Here is a 23,135-nt window from a genome sequence, read left to right on the forward strand (position 1 = left end):
ATGGGGTAGGGTCAGAGAGAGAGGGAGACACAGAATCTGAAGCAGGCTCCAGGCTCTGAGCTGTCGGCACAGAGCCCGATGCGGGGCTCGAACCCATGAACCGTGATATCATGACCTGAGCCGAAGTCGGACGCCCAACCGACTGAGCCACCCAGGCGCCCCTGAAACTGTTCTTAAAAAAATAATTAAAATATCAGTTCTTCCTGAAAAAAAATTATGAAAAATGAAATTACCTTCTTTTGAAAGTGAGAGAACAGGTTTGTCACAGGTTTGTGATATTTGGAGGTATAACCACATTTCCGCTTACTGTATGGATAATTTCTCAATTATTTATTTTTATTTTTTTTTAATTTGAGAGAGGATGGAGGTGGTGCAGAGAAAAAGAGAGAGAGAGAGTGAGAGAATCATAAGCAGGCTCCACACTTAGCTCAGAGCCTGGTGCTGGGCTCAATCCCACAACCCTGGGATCATGACCTGAACCAAAATCAAGAGTTGGATGCTCAACTAATGGAGCCACCCAGATGCCCCAAGTTCCTCAATTCTTGTGCTATAGGATTCCAAATCATTTCATCTCCTGGTCTGTTAAGAAATAATATGTGGACTTTTCTATTATATTGTATAAGGGATCAAAATTTCAAATATATGTTTTAACTTATTGAAACTTATTTAGACATTCCCTATTTTCACAAAGGATTTCATGGGGATAACAATAAAAAACACAAGTAATACATTTATTAGATAATAGGATATCACCAAAAGAGGACCAAGTAGGGTTGTAAATAAAGAGAAAGAATATATGCTAAATGTAAAGTTAACATTTTTGCAATGATTGAATAGAAAACTTTTGTTCTGAGTTCCCACATACTGTTGGCTCTTTTTACTTTGGCTAAGTCATGTTTCAAAATTATAAAGCATACAATTCATAAAGAAGGTAAAAGTTTTTCCTTCTATAAATTCTGAAAAAAATTATGTGGTAATGTCTTCCACAGCAGTTTTAGAGCAGACATGGACATAGATTAATTTCTACACAGCTTTTCTTTTACTGGCTTCTGAATAAAATGGAAAGTATAACATTTAAGTTTAGCTCAATGAAGACTGTTCTGTCAGAGTCTAAATACAATATATTATAGTATTTTGGTTAACACTAACCTTAAATATTTCTTTGCTCTTATTTCATCAGTTAACCCATTCCCAGCATGCTTTTTTCTTTTGCAAAAATATATATATATATATATATATATATATGATGATTTATTGCCTAGAAACTTGTTGGGACTACTGTTTTAATCTTCAAATTAGAGTTCCTTTTCATTTTTCAGTAGCTTCATTCCTACTGGTTCAAGTACTTGATGATTCGTTAGAACTTGGCAAAGACAAACTCCTTTAAGAGGAGAGGTGTCATTATTACTTAAGCACATGTTTTGCATAAGATGACTTGATGCTACACCAACAGCATCAGAGCCAGTAAAACAGTCCTTGTATGTTTGTCAATGATGCTTCTTTTTTTATTTCCACCTGAGTCTGAAGGGAGTGAATAATATCATCCCATAGCTGAGTAGCTTGAAAGGACTAGAGCATCCTGAAAAGAAAAGAAAAAAATGAATAAACAGGTTTCTTACAATTTAGATTACACAAAAATATGTAAGTTTCCCAGTTTTGACAACCTTATGCTTTTGTGTGGCATATCTGTTGCCAGTGTCTCTCTTGTTTCTTCTCCTCCCATCCTATGTAAACCATAATGTATTTACTAACCCTGCACCATGTTTGTCTGCCAATAAAAACAGAGTAAATCTAGGAACTTGCTTTACTGATATCAAATGCATTATTATGTGAATTTATATAGCCTTAATATTACATGATGACTAGCTATACTTAATCTTGAAGAATACTTTTTAATTTTTTTTTTTACATTTATTCATTTTTGAGAGACAGAGCACAAGTGAGGGAGGGGCAGAAAGAGAGGGAGACACAGAATCCAAAGCAGGCTCCAGGCTCTGAGCTGTCAGCACAGAGCCTGATGCGGGACTCCAACTCATGAGCTGTGAGATCATGACCCGAGCCGAAGTCAGATGCCTAACTGACTGAGCCACCCAGGCGCCCCTGAATAACACTTTTTTAAGAAAATATTTAAAAGGAATGCACACACACATTGGAGTCTTAATTATGACAGACCTGTGGCTTCATGAGGCTCTTTTCTTTTTCTTTTTGCCTTTTTTGACCAATGGCAAGCCCTTCATGAAAGAGATCTAGGGCAAGCAGCTGAATAAAACTAATTGATTTATCTGCCAGTTGATCTGTAAGAAAAAAGTTTGTGAGAAATAATGGAAACCTGAAAACAATAAAAATGTCCATCACCTGGGGAACATTTAAATAAATTATGTCATAGCCTCACTGTGGAATATTTAACAGCCAGTTTGGAAAAATGAGATTTATAGCATGGAAGGATTTCATTAAATAGAAAAAACAAAACAAAACCAAAAAAACTTGCTAGTTTTTTTGGAGAATGTGTATACCATCATCTTAGTTATATATAAATGAATTCTTGAATTACATACAAGTATATGTAAATAAATAGAAAGGTATAGAAGGCTAACCTTCAAACTATTAACCTTTGGGAAGTAGGTTTATAATGAAAAAGGTTGTTCACTTTTTATTCTATTTATTTGTGAGCTTTTAAATAATATACATACTTTTTTCAATTAATTGGAGACAGTAAAACTTTTCATTGAGATAAACTCACATACCACAAAATTCACCTTTATTTCTTTTATTTTTTAATTATTATTATCTTTTAGTAGGCGCTAATGCCCAACATCGGTGTACTCATGACCCCCTGATCAAGAGTCATGTACTCTACCAACTGAGCCAGCCAGGCACCCCAAAATCCACCCTTTTAAAATGCACAATTCAGTGGTTTTTCAGTACACTCACACAGTTGTGCAACATCACTATTATCTAAATCCAGATCACTTCATAACTTCAAAAAAACCCCTCAGACCTTAGCAGTCACTCCTCATTCCTCTCTACCCCAGTAAAATTTTTAAAATAACTTTCTTTCGTTTTAAAATTTTTAATGTTTTATTTATTTATGAGAGAGACAGAGTACGAGCAGGGGAGGGGCAGAGAGAGTGGGAGACACAGAAATGGAAGAAGGCTCAGGGCTCTGAGCTGTCAGCACAAAACCGGAAGCAGGGCTTGAACCACCAGATCATGACCTGAGCTGAAGTCAGACGCTTAACCGACTGAGCCACCCCAGCGCCCCTACCCCAGTAAATTTTTAATTAAACAATTTTAAGAATGATAATGGAATAAGTTGAAACATCTAGATTGTTGTTTCTAGGTCTTTTGTTGTTAGAATCCAAGAATTTAAGCTCTCTCCTCCTTTGGAAACAGGATGCCCAATTTTGCATAATAGTCTGATGTTTATGACAAAATGACAGAAATAAAAGGCCCATCACCTTCAAATGCCTTTAGTAACAGAAGCTGTCTATCCTTTAAATATTAGCCCAAGACCCTGTGGACAATGCGGAGACAGGAGTAGGGGATAGAGGGTGAATAGTGGAAAGGGAGGAATTAGAGGAAGAGGGGACCAGGGAGTGATGGGCGAGTAGGGACGGGGGTAGGGTGGAGTGGGGTGGAAAAGGCTAGGAGTCTATGATCGGTGCAGACAAGGGTGTGGCCATCTGCTTCTCTAACTTTCATTAAATAAGTAGTCTAGGTTAAGGAAATAATTCTCCTGCTTGCCACCTCGTACTTTAATCCTTTGTTGTTCTGAGTGCAGCCTGCTGACCAGCAGCAGCATTGGCGTCATCTGGGAACTTACTAGATATGCGGAGTATCAGACCCAATCCCTGAATCCAAACTACATTTTAACAAAGTCCCCAGATGATTCGTGTGCATATTCATGTTTGTGAAGCACTGCTTTCGTGGACACCTTGGGCAGAGCAGCTCCGGAAAAAGCCGAATAGCGAGCGATTCTTTACAGCGGACCAGACAGCAGGTGGGCTGAGAAAGGGGCGGGGTCAGGAAAGGGCTGGCCCTCAGGAGGCAAGTCCAAACCACCCGCTCCTCTCAGCTGCACTTCCCTTCAGAACATATTTGGTTAGGATCTATAGGGCTACCTGTCCTCCTTTTCCGGCAGAAGCCACCTTTAGGGCTAACGAAACTCTGCTCGCTCGGTCCTGGCCCCGGAAGCCTACTCCGGCTGCCAAGGCTACGGAATCGCGGAGTCAAAAGGACCGCCGTCAGCTAGCGCTCGGGTTCCTCCCCTAGCTCGTAACACCGCCCCCACCTGGCACTCGGTGGGCGGGGCCCAGGGAGCGTAGGCCCCGCCCCTCCAAGCCTGACGGAAGTGACGTCATGCCCTGGCCGGCCGGTCTTTCGGTCTTCTTCCCCCTCCCGTACTCTTCCTCCCCAGTCCCTCCCCTCCCCTCCCCCTTCCCTCCTCCGGCTCCAGCCTTTGAGGCCGCGCGGGTGGAGAAGGCTATGGAGTAAGCCGGCGGCCGCGGCAAGGCTCTGAGGCTGAGCAGGGGCAGCCAGGAAGCGTTTGGGGGGGCGGGGGAAACGAGCCCCAGCACCGCCCCTCCGGGGAAAGAGGGAAGAGGTGAGTGACCGCCCACGGGCACAGGGCGATCTCCTTCACCTGCCACACTCCCATCTGGGCTCTCAAGGCCAGCAAGGAGGGTACGGGGAAGGACCCGCACCCGGGGTAGGCCTCCCAAGGCCCTTGGAGCTGGTGACTGTTGCCTGGTGACGGGCCTGCAGGCTGCGGGCCGGGACGGTGGACGCCCGTGTGTAGCCGAGCTGGGGGACTGGCGAGCTCCGGGGAGGGGATCCGAGAGGCCCGAGTTCCCCGAAGAGGCCTTGAGGCGACGGGAGACCGGGGCCGGAGCCATCTGTGGGAGGGAGAACCCTCTTTCAGGCCTTGGAGCTCGGGTTTCCGTGGTGGAGATCTTGGTTCCCTTTTGGGAAATTGGATACTACTCCGCGACTGGGTGAGACCGCTCCAGTCAGTTCTGAGGTCTGCACCTCATTACCTGGGTTACCAAACAGCGCCCTACGGCCCGGCGTCCTTTTCAGACAGTAGCTCTAGTTCTGGAACGGAAGGTTATTGTGGGTGAGGTGGGTGGGGCAGGTGTTTTGCGAAGACTAACACTCCCCTCGGTGGCTCCCTCACTCTTCTTTTTCTAAGCGGGAGAGAAAGGGTGGAGGAAGGTTTAGATCCGTAAAGCTTGCAAAAACTTCTTGGGATACGACTGAATACATACCAGTACTGTCAGGTCAGCCCTATGACAGTCTTCATGAGACACTGCACTCGAGCCACTTAAAAGTGCCGTGTCAATAGTGACTTAAAATTGTAAGTGCAAACTAGTTTTTTGTAGATCAAATTCAGGAATTATTTGTATGTTGACTTTTTTTTCTTTTTTTTTACAATTTGGATTCTGTGAATAATAATTTTTTAAAGTAGCGTTTGCATCCCTCTCCATTCCGGAAAATTAACATAGTCTAACGAAAATGCTCCAGACCTGCCTGTCACTTTAAAAGCCAGTTGTATTCTGGTAATGGCTTGAAAGTCAGGTACTTGAAGCTTCCTTCTTTGCAGGCTTTTTTTTTTTTTTTGTTTTTTTTTTTTTTTGCATTGTGTCTTATTCTTTAATATAAAAATTTTAATTTTAAAGTTTAAATATGGTTTGTCATTTTTAAACTAGTCATAAAAGAAACTTTTGGAGGATTGTTGTCAAGGAAAGGAACCTAATGGAAGGTAAGGACCTTCATTCTTTTCAGATCCACTTTACACACATGCTGAAACCTAGTCTTCTAAGATCCGTAAACATGCAACAGAAACAGACATGTATCATAGAATACTTCTGAACAAATCAGTTATCATTAGGAATAACTACCCAACTCACATGTTTGAAATTCATTATTTACCCCCCGCCCCCCCAAAATAGGTCATCTTACTGTGTTTAACTCAGTGACTAGCTTCATCATCCATCCCTTTTTTGTAGGAGTAGAGTATGACATCTTCCTGTCTCTCATGACTCATATCACTCTCTCTTGATGTCCTGTTAATTTGGCTTCTTGAATATGTCCACTCTTCATCGTCACTACTAGTACTCTCATTCCAGCCATCATCATCTCTCATCTGAGGTATAACCAGCTTCCTCATTATGGTCTACTTGTATTTTCTGTGGCCTGCTCTGTAGTTTTCCACACCAGACTGAGTGACTGTTTCAGAATGCAGATCTAATCACATTGTCTTCATGTTTAAAACCCTTCAGTGGTTTCCATTGTTTTTTAAGAGAAACTAACATCCTTAACAACCTGTTTGGCCTCCCAGTTGCCTTTTGAACCTCATCTCCACAGTGCTTTCTGGCATTCCTTTCTCCCCTAGTCACCTTGTTCTTTCTGTTCTGCTTCAGGTACATGGCTTTTGGTTATGATGCTTCCTCTGCTTGGAAGTGCGCTTCTTTTCCTTTTCATCCAGTTCAGGGAAGACTTTCCTGGTTAAGGTAGAGTCTCATAATTATATGTTCACATGACACCATTGCAGAGTTGCCATATTTATTAATACTTAATAAATTAATGAGATGTTTCTCATCTGATACTGTGTAAGTGCTTAATAAATGTTTGTTGAATGAGTGAATGAATGAATGAATAAATGAATTCAGTGCTTACTAAATGTGCCAGGAATTGTGTTAAACATTTTATGTGTCATCATCTTTAATCCTCTGAACAACCACATGATATGTGGGTGGCATTTCCCCCTTTTTATGGATTAGAAATAGTGTTAGAGAGGTAGTTGGTGGTTATAGTGCTAGTAAGTATTAGAACAGGCATTTGAACCCAGGTTTCCTTGCCACTGAAGATTGTGTACTTAGTCATATCACATTTAATTCTCACACTGTGCATCAGAACACCTGAGGAGCTGCTCAAAATACAAATGCTGCCCTGACTGCACATTTATAGGTTCTGATTCCAAAGGTTTGAGATGGTAGATAGGCATCTATGTAATTAACAAATTATTCAGTCCTTTGGATGTTATTAGATGAATTTAGATGTTCATCAGAGTTTGAAAACTGTTGCCTTAGACAACAGTTCAGTGCTTTATGAGTTTCAGTTTTCACACATTTTACTCCATTGTATTTCAGATTTTGTATATTCTTAAATCAGGAAAGAACTGTAGATGTAAGAAAGTGACCTTAGTGGTCATTTAGTCTAATTTCCTACCTGATTATTCCTTTTCCCCGTTCTCCAGCTGAAGGGGCTGAATAGTGAGATGCTGCCACCCCAGTGCTGCTACTTTTTTGAAATTATGGTAATTTCAAGAATCTGCTTGACTTCCTGTAGTAAAAACTACACTAAGTACATGGGGTTCATTGAAGTGCCTTCACAAGAGTTGGATGTAATCTCTCCTCAGATCTTACTGTTTAAATTGCTGACTTGATGTTTAAGCATATATTGCATTGTAATTTCTTATGTTGTTTTCTAAGGCTTATTGTACAGTGGTCTTAAGTTTGTAAATAGTGATGGAATGTTTTACTTCTTGTTTCTCTTACTGTACCTAGTATGGTGCTTTCTACCTGGTAGGTAACCAATAATTTGTTCAACAGATGTGTGCATCATTGTTCATTCCTAAGTCTCTTTAGTGTTTTATGTTTTTCCTAAATCAGCTTGTCTCCTGTAAGTAATCTGTTCTAGCTCAACTGATAATAATTAGATACTTTCTGTAGTTGTAAAGAGAATGATTGTACTCTGCTTGTGTGATCTTTGTTTTCTGAATAGGATTAACCATGATGGAAAGACTAAAGGATAGTGTCCATCATTTTTTTTGAAAATTATATCTTTTTAAAGCTTGTAGTGATCTCTGAGTGTTCTCACAAGAAAAAAATGTATTTCAAGAATATATCTCATTACCATCTTACTTTAGATGTAAACAGATACACATTGCATATGGGAGTGTAGGTATGACATTTTTTCTCAAATTTTATGAATCATTTTACCAAAAGCATTTGTGTCATGTTAATGTAATTCTTATTTTGAATTACAAAATTTCATTTTACGAATACCTAACTGTATAAATCACTGTATAAGTGGTATTCTTTTATATTCAGGCATTTATATGGAGAGAAATCTCAGACCCTTGTGCTTCTTTAACGAATAAAGCAAACTATTTTGAGTTCATTGGTATTTATTTGTACTGTTCACCTAGTGGTCAGTGTGTATTATTTTATGCTTATTGAAAGTCTCGTTTCTGCTAGGTGCCGTGAGACTAACAAGTACTAAACTTTATTTCATTATCAGATGTAATTATAGTAACTTTTAAATTTGCATTACAGTATTTACAACATAAATGTGAGCTAATTCTACTTTTTGATATTTTATTCTTGGGGAAGTAAGGGATTCTTGGCAGTTGTGTTACTTGAAAATGTAGGAATTTTTTTAAGTTTAAATCTAATTTTACCTACTCTATTCCTGCTGTATCTAGAGTTTGTAAGTAGGCAGAACTGTAAGAATTGCCAATTCCTTTCAGCTACCTGCCATCAGGTGCTGTAACAGTCAACCCACTTTCTGCCAGCTGCTCGTAAAATCTGGTATTACAGCAGATTTACCTTCTGGTTCTACCAAAAACCAAGTGATGACTGAGCCAGATACAGAGAGATATAATCTTGGAATCATAATTAAGTTGTCCCAAATATTATTTTGCCTGGATTCAGGAGGGAAAGATGATTGAATTTCACGTGTATTCTACTAAATGGTATACAAGGGGAAATGGCTTATATGAATGGATATTTCTGTCATTTGTAACTATCTTTCGAAAAATACGGGCTTTTTTTCTTTATTCAACAATCAAGTGAAAATTTGAAAAGCTAACATTTTAAGAAAGGATATTTGGACTCTAGTTTACTTATATGTCAGAGGAATATTGCTAATAATTCAAAATCCCATTTAAGTTCAGGTCTTTTTTTAAAAGTTTATTTATTTATTTTGAGAGAAAGAAAGAGAGTGTGTGAACAGGGGTGGGGCAGAGAGAGAATCCTAAGCAGACTCCACACTGTCAGTGCAGAACCAGATGTGGGGCTTGAACCCATGAACCATGAGATTATGACCTGAGCCGAAATCAAGAGTTGGACGCTTAACCTACTGAGCTACCCAGCTGCCCCGGGTTCAGGTTTCTTTCTTTCTTTCTTTTTTTTTCTTTTTTAAATTTACATCCAAATTAGTTAGCATATAATGCAACAATGATTTCAGGAGTAGATTCCTTACTGCCCCTTACCCATTTAGCCCATCCCCCCTCCAACAACCCCTCCATAAACCCTCAGTTTATGAGTCTCTTCTGTTTTGTCCCCCTCCCTGTTTTTATATTCTTTTTGTTTCCCTCCCCTTATGTTCATCTGTTTTGTCTCTTAAAGTCCTCATATGAGTGAAGTCATATGATTTTTGTCTTTCTCTGACTGACTAATTTCACTTAGCATAATACCCTCCAGTTCCATCCACGTAGTTGCAAATGGCAAGATTTCATTCTTTTTGATTGCCAAGTAATACTCCATTGTATATATATACCACATCTTCTTTTTTTTTTTTTTTTTTAATGTTTATTTATTTTTTTTTATTTTATTTTTTTTAAATATGAAATTTACTGTCAAATTGGTTTCCATACAACACCCAGTGCTCATCCCAAAAGGTGCCCTCCTCAATACCCATCACCCACCCTGCCCTCCCTCCCACCCTGCCCTCCCTCCCACCCCCCATCAACCCTCAGTTTGTTCTCAGTTTTTAACAGTCTCTTATGCTTTGGCTCTCTCCCACTCTAACCTCTTTTTTTTTTTTTTCCTTCCCCTCCCCCATGGGTTTCTGTTATGTTTCTCAGGATCCACATAAGAGTGAAACCATATGGTATCTGTCTTTCTCTGTATGGCTTATTTCACTTAGCATCACACTCTCCAGTTCCATCCATGTTGCTACAAAAGGCCATATTTCATTTTTTCTCATTGCCACGTAGTATTCCATTGTGTATATAAACCACAATTTCTTTATCCATTCATCAGTTGATGGACATTTAGGCTCTTTCCATAATTTGGCTATTGTTGAGAGTGCCGCTATAAACATTGGGGTACAGGTGCCCCTATGCATCAGTACTCCTGTATCCCTTGGATAAATTCCTAGCAGTGCTATTGCTGGGTCATAGGGTAGGTCTATTTTTAATTTTCTGAGGAACCGCCACACTGCTTTCCAGAGCGGCTGCACCAATTTGCATTCCCACCAACAGTGCAAGAGGGTTCCTGTTTCTCCACATCCTCTCCAGCATCTATAGTCTCCTGATTTCTTCATTTTGGCCACTCTGACTGGCGTGAGGTGATATCTGAGTGTGGTTTTGATTTGTATTTCCCTGATAAGGAGCGACGTTGAACATCTTTTCATGTGCCTGTTGGCCATCCGGATGTCTTCTTTAGAGAAGTGTCTATTCATGTTTTCTGCCCATTTCTTCACTGGGTTATTTGTTTTTCGGGTGTATACCACATCTTCTTTATCCATTCATCCATCGATGGGACATTTGGGCTCTTTCCATACTTTGGCTATTGTTGACAGTGCTGCCATAAACATGGGGGTGCATGTGTCCCTTTGAAACAGTACCCCTGTATCCCTTGGATAAATGCCTAGTAGTACAATTGCTGGATTGTAGGGTAGTTCTATTTTTAGTTTTTTGAGGAACCTCCGTACTGTTTTCCAGAGTGGTTGCACCAAGCTTGCATTCCCAAGGTTTCTTTTAAAAGCTCTCCTTGGCAACTTTTTTCAAGCTCACAGCCTTAACTACTGTACTGCTTTATAAGCTCATGGTGCCCAAAGTTTAGTCTTCAGTCAAGACTTTTTTTCTAAGTTTTTGGCCTATATATCTAAAAACCTACTAGATCTATCTCCATGTGAATGTCATTCAGGCAACTCAACTTCAAAATGTCAAAAATTGAATTCTTCCTCTCAAAAACAGAGTTATCTCTTGTAAGTCTTATAAACCTTGGTGAATGGCTTCACTCTCCACCTAGACTCTGAAATGGGAGACCTGATTGGGATTCCTAGTTTTGTCCCTTTCTTTTATCTAATTGGTCACGAAGTTCGCTTAGTTCTAACTCGTACTTGTTTTTTTTTTCCTTTCTTTTCCTTCCTTACTGCTATTATCTTACTTCAGCAACCTCTCCCTCTGTTTTTTTTTTTTTTTTTGAGAGAGAGAGAGAGAGAGAGAGAAAGAGAGAGAGCAAGTAGGGGAGAGGGGCAGAGGGAGAGAGAATCCCAAGCAGGCTCTATGTTCAGTGCAGAGCGATATGGGGCTTGATCCCACGACCCTGGGATCATGACCTGAGCTGAAATCAAAAGTTGGACGCTCAACCAGCTGAGCCACCCAGCACCCCAACCTCTCCCTCTTTTAAATTTTGTTTAAAATTTGATGTATGTAAAAGTGCATAGCAAAGTTTAATATGTAGTTATAAAATAAGCATCCATATAACTAACACCTTTGAAACATCCCCTCTTCCCGCCATCTCTTCCCTATCTTCCTTGTCCTTATTTCTAAGTGTCCTTGTCCTTTCCTTTGTTTTCTTGCTTTGTATACATTGTAAATTATATCATCCCTCACTATGTATGTAGTTCATCACACTGATGTTCCCTTTAGTCTTGCCATATTCCCTCCTTCCACTCCTAGTATATCTTTCACTTTGCTTGATAGAGTGATTGATCTTACTCATGCTTGAAACCCTTCTGTGGCTTATAGCTTGATTGCTTATTACTAATTGCTCTTGGTGATCTGGCTTTTATAAGTCTCTTCTGCCATACTTCCCTGTTTCCTCCAGCTTTATCTGAACTGCTTTGTTTTTACTCTTTGTCTTTACTCCTATACTTCTCCCATTCTCTACCTAGTTCATTCCTATTCACCGTTAGAGACATCTCTAGCTTTGCTTTACTGTTTTGGGAAAACTTCCTTCCCTCTGTTCCTGTTTGTGTTTTGTTTTGTTTTGTTTTGTTTTATTTATTTATTTATTTATTTATTTATTTATTTATTTATTTTGCTATGTAAGACTTTGTATGTGTATTCTGTAGCATTTTATCACTGTAGGCTAATGCTATGGATGGTTTACTTCTCTGTCTCTTGGCCCTTTGATGGTAAGATCTTTCATGGCTTATTTCTCCTTCTTTTCTCCCCCACTTTCTTATATGGTATCACGTACACAGTGGGCACTCAATAAATATTAAATAATTTACCAGGTGAATTTCCATGTCTGTTCTCATCATGTGTACACACACTAGTGTTGGCTCTGTTTGGATGATGGATGGGCATTTCAAGTTTGAATATTACCTCTGAAAATATCCTTTGTTTTCATACTGAGCTATTTGTAGTTCTCAAATCACATCATGGTCTTGCTCCTCTCCTGGAGCATGGCACGTACGTCTTGTTAATTGCTATAAACCTTTGCAGGTTTGAGTTAGCTACAAGACTGAGTCCCTAAAGAGAGAAGTGTTTCTATTTACATCTGCATTTCCAGTGTATAACCAGCATATGGCATATAATACGTAGCGACTTAGGCAGAGTTAGAGGAATGGGTATGTAGGTTTTAAATAGGGTTTTTATGTCCCTTCACCTCCCCCATCAAAATCAGCAGCAGATGTTCATAGAGAACAACTTGGCATGCAATAAATATTTTCATAATGCCAACAGCAACATTTTCTAACTGCTTATAGAAATGCATTAAATTAAAAAGGGAAAGTGAGTCTCTATTTCTGTTTATAGATACTTCAAATCTGTCATGGAAGAAAGTAGGTCATATTTACATCAATACAATTTAAATTAACAGAGAAAATTAGATATAAACTAGTGCTGCCTTAGTCCAGTGGCCTTCCAAATATTTTTGCTTGTGTGTTCTCTAAATAATTTTGAAAAACAATATACTCCTTTGCATGTTTTTAAGTTGATGGTGTCTGAAATGTTTGTCAAGAGTTTAGATAGTTACAGGGCACCTGGATGGCTCAGTTGGTTGGGTGTTGGACTCTTTGATTTCAGCTCAGGTCATGATCTCATGGTTTATGGGACTGAGCCCTGCATCAGGCTCTGTGCTGTCCACACGGAACCTGCTTTGGATTCTATCCCTCTCCCTCTCTGCTCCTCTCCCCCTCTCATGTGCTCTCTCAAATTAACATTAAAAAAAAGAGTTTCAGTTGTTAAAAAGGATCTAATTTCTAGACTTGCATATTGTGATTATGTTTTACTTTTATCAAAACCTTGGAGTTTTTGCCTGTTGATTGAAATTAACTTGTTCTTATATATCCCTATGACAGCCATCTTATTTCTTAATTGTAAATCTGTGATAGATAAGGCATGGGGTCTTGCTGTTAATATCTGGGCTGGAAGGAATAAAGCACATACATCCTCTTTAGTATTTTTTCCCGAACTTATTTTTGCTTTATTTTTTTTATTTATTAAAAAAACTTTTTTTAATGTTTATTTATTTTTGAGAGACAGAGAGAGAGAGTGCAAGAAGCAGGGGTGGGGCAGAGAGAGAGGGAGAACAGAATCCGAAGCAGGCTCCAGACTCTGAGCTGTTAGCACAGAGCCCGATGCCGGGCTCTACCTCATGAACTGTGAGATCATGATCTGAGCCGAAGTCGGATGCTTAACTGACCGAGCCACCCAGGCGCCCTGATATTTTTTGCTTTATTCTTAAGGGACTTTCATTATTAATGCATTCTTGAATTGCATTTACCCTACTCTTCAAAGTTTTTTATATCCAGGGAAATGCCCTATAATAAGACTGGGATAGCTGAGAAAATACTTTTCTTTGGTCAAGTGGGAGAAAATTGTAAGGAAAGTGTGGGTTAAGGAAGATTTGTAGGACACAGACTTTGTCAGGCAAATCAGTTTTAGGAAGGAGTAAACACAGAAGTTGAAGAAAGTTACAGGGTTTAGACCTCTTTTTGTGCCATGGACTCTTTGACAATTTAGTGAAGCCTGTATCCTCAAGAGTATTATTTTTGCAGTCAACTGCTCTACCACTGAGCTTTACCCCTACTCAAGAGTATTATTTTTGGTTCAGCTCATCAATTTCTACAAAAGCCTCAGGGATTCCACTGGGATTACATTGAGTATATAGATCAGTAGGGAAAATTGGTATTTTAACATTATTGAGTTTTTCAATTCATAAACACAATCTTTCCTTTTTTTTTTTTTTAAGTTTTTTATATTTATTTATTTATTTAGAGAACATGCACATGCATATGCACGGAGGAGGGACAGAGGGAAAGACAGAATCTTAAGCAGGCTCCACACCGAGTGAGGAGCTGACATGGGGCTCAATCTCAGGATCATGAAATCATGACCTGAGCCGAAATCAGTAGTTGGTCGCTTAACCACCTGAGGCACCCAGGTGCCCCCACAATCTTTCCTTTAAGTCTTCTTCAGTTTTTCTCAGCAGTTTTTGTTATTTTCATTGTACAATTCTTATATATCTTTTAAATTTAGATAGGTGTTTCATGTTCTTGAGATGGTATTTTTGAAATTTCAGTGTTTGTTTCTAGTATAAATAGTCTTTAAAAAAATTGTTTTTAATGATTATTTTTGAGAGAGACAGAGCGTGAGTGGGGGAGGGGCAAAGAAAGAGGGAGACACAGAATCTGAAGCAGACTCCAGGCTCTGAGCTGTCAGCACAGAGCTTGACTCAGGGCTTGAACCCGTGAATCATGAGATCATGACCTGAGCCGAAGTGGGAGTTTAACGAACCAAGCCACCCAAGGTGCCCCAGAAATAGTCTTTTTTTAAAAAATATTCCATTCTTACATTCTACTGTAATGCTAAACTCATATTCTAGTAGCATTTTTGTAGATTCCTTCTGACTTTAATTGTACATGATCCGAATACCTTTTTATTTTGTTCTCTTAATTGCTTTGGCTAAGACCTCCATTAGAATTTTGAACTGAAGTGGTAAAAGTAAATAGTTTTACTTTAGGAAGAAAGCAATCAATCTTTTATTTTTAAATATAATAGTAGCTGTAGGTATTCAAAGATTCTATTTATCAGATTGATGAAGTTCCTTTCTTTCCTTCTTTACTTCCTTCCTTTTTTAAAGTAGGCTCCATGCCCAATGTGGGGCTTGAACTCACAACCTGAGATTAAGAGCATCATGCTCTATCAACTGAGCCAGCCAGGAGCCCTGAGGAAGTTTTTTTTTTGTTTTTTGTTTTCCTGTTCTAAGCTGAGAATTTTTATTGTGAATATGTATTGAATTTTGTTAAAAATCTTTTTTGCTTTTATTGAGATGATCATATGCCCCTCCCCCATTATGTAGTTAGGATGGTGAATTACATGAATTTGTTTTTTTTTTTTAATTTTTTTTTAATCTTTATTTTTTGAGAGAGAGAGAGAGAGACAGAGCATGAACTGGGGAGGAGCAGAGAGAGAGAGGGAGACACAGAATCTGAAACAGGCTCCAGGCTCTGAGCTATCAGCACAGAGCCCGATGAGGGGCTCTAACTCACAAACTGCGAGATTATGACCTGAGCCGAAGCCAGACACTCAACCGACTGAGCCACCCAGGCGCCCCTACGTGAATTTGTTTTGAGTGTTAAATCAACCTTGCGTTCCTTAGATAAATCTCACTTGGTTATAGGGTTGGGTTTATTGGATTTGATGTGCTAATATTTTGTTAAGGATTTTTGCATGTTGATGAGAAATATTGGTATGCAGTTTTCTTGGGTCATTAGTTGTTGGTATCAGGACAATACTGACTATATAACATGACATGAAAATTGTTCTATGTTCTAGAAGAGCTTGTACAGATCTGGTTTTTATTTTTTCTTAAATATTTGATAGAATTCAACAGGGAAGCCATTTGAGCCTGGAGTATATTTTGTGGTAAAGTTGTAGTTATGAATTGGATTTCTTTTATGTAGGACTATTCTGAGTTCCTGTTCCTTCTTAAGTCAATTGTTTTGGCTTTCAAGGATTTTTTCCATTTCATCCAAGTTGTTGAATTAATTGGCATAAAGTCATCTGTAATACCTCATTGTTTAAAATCTGGGATTTATATAGGATTAGAATCTGTAGGATTTCCTCTATTTCTGATATTGGTCATTTGTGTCTTTAAACATTTTCTTAATGTAGCTAGTGGCTTTTTAAAGCCATAGTTTTTGGCTTCATTGATTTTTCTTTTATTTCTGTAAAATAGAGTGTTACGTTAAATTCAATGTGTTTCATTGATTTCTACTCATTATTTTCTTTTTCCTACTTAATTTGAGTTTAGTTGTTTTTTTTATTTTTTCCCCTAGCTTTCTAAGATGGAAGGTGACAGCACTAATTTTGGCGTTTTCCCCCCCTCATATAAACATTTAAAGTTGTGTCTTTTCCACTAGTCACCAGCTTGCCTACATCCCACAGATTTTTACTTTTCAGTCACCTCAAAGTATTTAAAAATTTCTGTGACTTATTTATTTTAGCCCTTGGGTTATTGAGAAGTATTTAATACATATTTGAGAAGTTCAAATATGTTTTGCATTTTTTTTAAAAGATATTTACCTACTACTGATTTCTAGTTTAATTTCATTGTGGTCAAATAATGTATTTTATATTTCAGTAGTTTTACATATGTTGAGATTTGTTTTATGGCCAAGAATATAGTTAGTCTTTTTTTTATTTTAAAAATTTTTTTAAATTATTTTTGAGAGAGAGAGAGAGAGAGAGAGCAAGCAGGGAAGGGGCAGAGAGAGGGAGACACAGAATCGGAAGCAGGCTCCAGACTCTGAGTGCTCAGCACAGAGCCCGACGCGGGGCTGGAACTCACAGACCGCGAGATCATGACCTGAGCTGTAGTTGGCTGCCCAACCGACAAAGCCACCCAGGAGCCCCAAGAATATAGTTAGTCTTAATTAATGTTCCATGTACACATGAAAACAAAATGCATTCTGCTCTTATCAAGTAGGATATTATGGGTCGGTCATGTTGTTTGATAGTGTTGGTTATGTCTTCTATATCCTTACTGATTTTTTTTTGTCTGCTCAGTCTATGTCCATTTATTTCCAAAAGAGGATCCTTGAAGTCTCTAAGTATAATTATGGATTTGTCTGTTTCTTTCTCATTTTTTGCTGTCTTTATTTTAAAGCTCTTATTCAGTATGTACACATTTAAGATTTTATGTTTTCTTGATGAATTGACATCTTTGTTATTATGAAATGTTGCCTATTCTGTTTGTAATTAATATAGCCACTCTTGCTTGGTATATTTTAACATTTTTTCAGTTTTAAGTCATCCTGTAATGTGGACTTTTTTTTTTTTTTAATGTTTATTATTTATTTTAAGAGAGACAGCAAGAATGTGCATGAGCTGGGGAGGGGCAGAGAGAGAGGGAGAGAGAGAGAGAGAGAGAGAGAGAGAGAATCCCAAGCAGGCTCCAGTGTGGGACTTGATCCCATGACCATGAGATTATGACCTGAGCTGAAATCAAGAGTCAGACACTTACCCAACTGAGCCACCTCGACACCCCTGGAGTGGATTTCTTGTTAGCAGTACATAGTTGGGTCTTGCTTTTTAATCTAGTTTGACAGTTTCATCTTTTAATTGGAATTTTAAATCATTTACACTTAATGTAATTATTTATAGGGTCAGATTTAAATCTGCTCTCTTGCTATTTGTTTTCTACTTGTTACAGTTGTTCTTTGTTCCTTTCTTCCTCTTTTCCTACATCTTTTTGTATTCATCTTACTTTAGGATTCCATTTTATTTCCATTATTGACTTTTTAGCTGTATCTATTATTTTACTTATTAGTCTAGGATTTAATGTGTTTTTAATTTGCTATAATCTATTTTCAAGTGGTGTTATATTACCTGAAATATAATAGAAGAATCTCTCAAATATATACTTCCATTTCTCCTCTCCTGTGCTTGTTTTGTTTTGTCATATTTTTTACTTCTACATATACCTATGTAGTTTGTTTTTTTGCTTTAAATGATCAGTTATCTTTTAAAAATAACTTGAGAAGTTTTTTTATAAACCCACGTAGTTTTTATTTCTAGTGTCCTCCATTCTTTTTATGGATTCACATTTCCATCTGGTATCTTTTTCCTTCTGTTTGAAGGACTTCTTTTAATATCTCCTCTAGTGAATATTTGTTGGCAACAAATTCTCTCAGATTTTGTTTTACTGAAGAAATATTTCACATTTATTTTTGAAAGTTTTTTTTTCCCCTGCCTTATAGAATTCTAGGTTGACAGGTGTTTTTGTTTTTTTTGTTTGTTTTTTTTAGCACTTTACAGACCTCCATTCAGTTGTTCCCTGGCTTGTATAGTTTCTGATTAGAAGTCTGGGGAAAATTCTTATCTTTTTTCCTTTCTATGTAATTTTCCTGTTCCCTCCGGCTGCTTTTAAGATTTTCTCTTACTGACTTTTAGCTATTTAATATGACATGTCCAAACATGGTTTTCTGTTTATCCTGCTTGTGGTTTATTGAATTTCTTGACACCTTGTATAGTTTTCATCAAATTCAGAAACATTTTGGCCATTATGCTTTCCAATATTATTTTTCCCTTTTCCTTCTTACTTTTGGGATTCAGTTATATATGTTATACTGTGATATTGTCCCACAGGTCATCGAGACTTTGTTCATTTTTTTTTTCCCTAGGCTTTTACTCTACCTTCAGGTTTTACTAATTTTTTTTTTCCTACTTTCTCTAATTTGTTAATCATATTCTCTAAATTTTTTATTTGAAATATTTTACTTTTTATCTCTAGAATTTTCATTTGGGTTTTTAAAAAAAGACCCTATTTTCTTCATTATGTTCATGTTTTCCTTGAAATACTTAGATATGTGATAGATTTTTTTTTTAAGTTTATTTATTTTGAGAGAGAGTGAGTGAACAGGGGAGGGGCAGATAGATAAGGAGAGAGAAGATCCCAAGCCGATTCTGTGCTGCCAACACAGAGCCCAATAGGGGGCTGAAACTCACGAACTGTGAGATCATGACCTGAGCGTAAACCAGGAGTTGGATACTTAACCAACTGAGCTTTCATTATGATAGCTTTTTAATGTTTTTAATGTCTATAACCTATCATTTTGGAGGATTTATTGGCTGATTTGTTCTTGATTATGAGCACATTTTCTTGCTTCTTGGCAAATCTAATATTTATTGATTGCATGGTGAACATTGTGAATGTTACATTGTTAGGTTTCTGAAATTTTTTTTTGTCTTTCTTTCATGAGTATTGGGTTTCATTCTGGTCAGTTAAGTAATTCGTGATTAGTTTGATCATTTGAGACTTACTGTTAGTTTTTTAGGGCAGGTTTAGAGTAGATTTTACTCTGAGAACAGTTTATCTCACTACTAAGGCATGGTTCTTTTGGGGTTTCTACTGAATGCTTTTGGTTGAGCATTGAGGACTCTACTCTAGCTGGTGAGAAATTAAATGAATTGCAGCCCTGTGTGGACTCTGGAACTATTCAGCTTACAGCTCTCTAGTTGGTCCTTGCCTGACCTGGTGGAGTTTCATACCATGTGTGGGCATCTTAGTGTTCAACAGTGCATCAGATTTCTCTGAAAATTTCTGAGCTCTTTCTTAGCATAGTTTCCTTCTCTCTTTCTCTTTCTTTCTCTCTTCTTCCCTAATTTTCCCCTTTCTCTTTGAAATTGTATCCCAGAACTCCTAGGCACTTCTGCATCCTTGAACTCCAATTTGTCTCAACTCTTTTAAAAAAGAAAAAATTTTTTTTAACATTTATTTATTTTTGAGACAGAGAGAGACAGAGCATGAACGGGGGAGGGTCAGAGAGAGAGGAAGACACAGAATCCTTAGCAGGGTCCAGGCTCTGAGTTGTCAGCACAGAGCCTGACGCGGGGCTCCAACTCACGAGCTGTGAGATCATGACCTGAGCCGCAGTCGGACACTTAACCGACTGAGCCGCCAAGGAGCCCCTCTCCTCAACTCTTTAACTCAGCTAGACCGCTGCTTGGAATTCTGCTCTCTACTCTGTGGTTTGCTGTGTACCTCTAGACAGAAAGCTGGAGCAATCCTGGGGTTCACCCTGTTAGTTTGCTTTCTCATTGGGATTACCTACCTGTGCTGCCTGAAAACATTTATTTCATACGTTTTGTCCAGCTTCTAGCTGCTTAAGGTAAGAGGATAAATTCAGTCTTTGTTCCTACATCATGGCCAGAAGTGTGTAAAATTTTAAAAATATTTTATGAGGGGGTGCCTGGGTGACTCAGTCCGTTAAGCATCTGACTCTTGATTTTGACTCAGGTCATGATCTCACAGTTTATGAGTTGGAGCCCTGTATTGGGCTCCGCACTAACAGGGTAGAGCCTGCTTGGGATTCTCTCTCTGCCCCTCCTTCCCACTCTCTTTCAAAAATAAATAAATATTAAAAGAAAAAATATTTTATGACTTACTGCTTGTGCATGTTTTACTGTCCTTTTGCCATCAATGCTTTTCTTTTAGAAGATATTCTTGAGTGATTTCATAGGTCAACAGTAGTTATTTTACTTATTATTTTTAAAATTTCTCCAAATGCTTTTCTTTGTCTCTCTTTTTTTTAATGCTTATTTATTTATTTTGAGAGAGAGAGAGTGTACGCAAGCATAAGCTGGGGAGAGGGGCAGAGAGAGGGAGAGAGAGAATCCCAAGCAGGCTCCATGCCCAGCACAGAGCCCAATGTGGGGCTTGATCCTATGACCGTGAGATCCTGACCTGAGCTGAAACCAACAGTTGGATGCATAACCAACCAAGCCACCAAGGCGCCTTATATCATTATTATTTTTTATTTTTCTGAAGTTTATTTATTTATTTTTGTAATCTTATACCCAACTTGGGGCTCAAACTTACGACCCCAAGATCAAGAATCATAAGTTCTTGTGACTGAGGCTCCCAGGTGCCCCTCAATGATTATTTTATTAGTGAATGAAACTTGTATCAAATACAAACTTCTTGTTTAGTATAGATAGCATTAGCTCCTTTCAGGTTTTATATGGCTGTTTTTAGTCTGAAGAAAGATTTGGGCCCTCTAATATCCTTAAAGTATTGCGGGTTCATGTTATATAGTTGAACAACATTCATGTCAGCGTCAAGTGTCTTTTCTCTTCCTGGTCTGTAATAATTGAGGTTGAAAGGAACAGTTTGGTTCCTAGATTTAAGTTGCATTAGAGTGTATTGGGCTCTTTGAAGAGAAAACCAACATGTAGCTTTTATACTCTAGAATTGTTTCATTCCCTTTTGGGGGTATATTAAGTTTTCAGACTAAGTAATGAATGTTAAGTGCTGAAACAAGTAAAAACAAATGATCAACGTTCCCCCATTCCCTTGTGTTTCTAGGTAACTACTCAATATTGCAGCCATGGAGTCCATGCTTAATAAGTTAAAGAGTACTGTTACGAAAGTAACAGCTGATGTCACTAGTGCTGTAATGGGAAACCCTGTCACTAGAGAATTTGATGTTGGTCGACACATTGCCAGTGGTGGCAATGGGCTAGCTTGGAAGATTTTCAATGGCACAAAAAAGTCAACAAAACAGGTAAGTTTTAATTCAGAGTCCATTGGCAAAAAATGCACATGTTAATAAGTAGTATAATGTGCATATATGTTTTTATGTTAAGAAATGCCAAAAGTAATGGATTCTTCTCATTTCCATCTAATGAAGTCATACAAAAATAAACGCTTTTAAACATGCCCTGAATCTCCTGGTTACAAATATATTGTTTGATATATCACCTCATCTTTTAATTTAATTTTGATTACTTAATAAAATAAATGTTTCTGTTGAGTAAAGGAGCATATTAGATTTTTAGCAAAGTATTTGTTTTGGAATAAAAATTGTGTTCCTTTTCAAATTTGTCAGTAAGCTATTGGCAAAATACTCAGTTAAATTTTCCAACATTAAATGCATTCTTATTTAGTGCATTCTTATTCCCCTTTTATTTCATATAAAATAAAAGTCTATTTTCTGGAAAATAGACTTCTGTAACATTCTTTTGTGTTTAACTTGATTTTATTATCAGAAGGGAGTACATTTGTGGAATAGTCGGTAAATATGTTTTGAGATATACTGATTTCAAAGTTATTTTAAAAGTAACTGTTCTTTTAGCAGAGTCATTTGAATGAGTTGTATTTTTATTTTTTATTTTTTAATTTGACTTAAGAGAGCAACAGATGGTTCTCAGAAATGTGGAGGATTGTTAGTGTTAAATTTTACTAACAGTTTTCTGTTGGAATTTTTAAAGGATTGAAAAACCTCCAGGTTTAAAACCTCTGTAGAAATATATTCTTTAAAAATAAAAATTACTGTTTCTAAAAGTACTTTTATTTCTCTACAAGTGAAACATATGGATTGTAAGGCGTTTGGGATTTATTACACATATTTTCCAGTAACTGTCACAGTCATACAGTTGTGGATATACATTATTTGTGACTTTTCCAAAATCAGCTTATTTACCAAACAAGTATATTAAAGACTCAATTGGCTTTGGTTATCCTTTTATGACGTAGGAACCTTGGTCTTGTGCTAGATTGCTGGTATGTGGTATGTATCTGACTGTAAATCTTGTTTTTATTGCCATTTGGTTGGAAGTCTTTAAGTTCAGAGCTGATCTTATCTTAAATGCTGATTGATTTGTCATTTTTCAACATTGTTTTCTCAGTTCACCAAGCTCACTAAAAAATAAGTGGTTTCTGGAGTATTGAATGCTTAAAAAGCTATTAATGAGGCCACGAAGTTATGTAAATGATCAACCTCCAACACTAGCTTTTATAATCAGTTATATTATTGGCAAATCAAAGAACACCAAATGTACTAAATTTTGCATTATTTATTAAGGTTGTAACCTAATAGTGTCTTTGTGCTTAACCGAAAGAGTTTCTAGGTGTTTGTGTTTATATCAGTAGTTCATATGCTGAAATTCTCTGATAATGTTGAAGCTTCTGTTGTTCATAGAACATGAAAACCAGGCACAAATAATAGGTAATTGATTAGATATTGCACAATAATACAGCCATTCTCACTGCTCACTGGCAGAATTGGGTTCTCTTAGGAAACCACTATATCCCCCACCCCCCACACCCAAATTTATTGCTTTGTGGAAAAAGATAGTTTTGGAATGTATTCGTGGTTTTGTGGAT

At 37.7% G+C, this 23,135-nt stretch overlaps 2 protein-coding genes across 2 annotated transcripts in view; one reads left to right on the forward strand and one right to left on the reverse strand.

The window, feature by feature from the left end:
* Positions 1 to 698: 698 nt before the first annotated feature.
* DEPDC4 (DEP domain containing 4) lies at positions 699 to 4,895 on the reverse strand. The gene is given in 4 exon segments (XM_049626713.1): positions 699 to 1,579; positions 2,173 to 2,294; positions 4,122 to 4,582; positions 4,624 to 4,895. Coding segments are annotated over 4 exon segments (894 nt in total). The 3' UTR covers positions 699 to 1,540.
* The window catches only part of SCYL2 (SCY1 like pseudokinase 2), a 71,658-nt gene continuing 52,949 nt past the window's right edge, over positions 4,427 to 23,135 (forward strand). Inside the window, exons 1-2 of the mRNA XM_049626150.1 lie at positions 4,427 to 4,603; positions 21,336 to 21,534. Coding sequence (XP_049482107.1) covers positions 21,358 to 21,534 — 177 coding nt within the window. The 5' untranslated portion in view covers positions 4,427 to 4,603; positions 21,336 to 21,357. The remainder of the gene's footprint in view (positions 4,604 to 21,335; positions 21,535 to 23,135) is intronic.

This window comes from Panthera uncia, chromosome B4 (assembly GCF_023721935.1).
Source record: "Panthera uncia isolate 11264 chromosome B4, Puncia_PCG_1.0, whole genome shotgun sequence".
In the NCBI taxonomy this organism is placed as follows: Eukaryota; Metazoa; Chordata; class Mammalia; order Carnivora; family Felidae; genus Panthera; species Panthera uncia.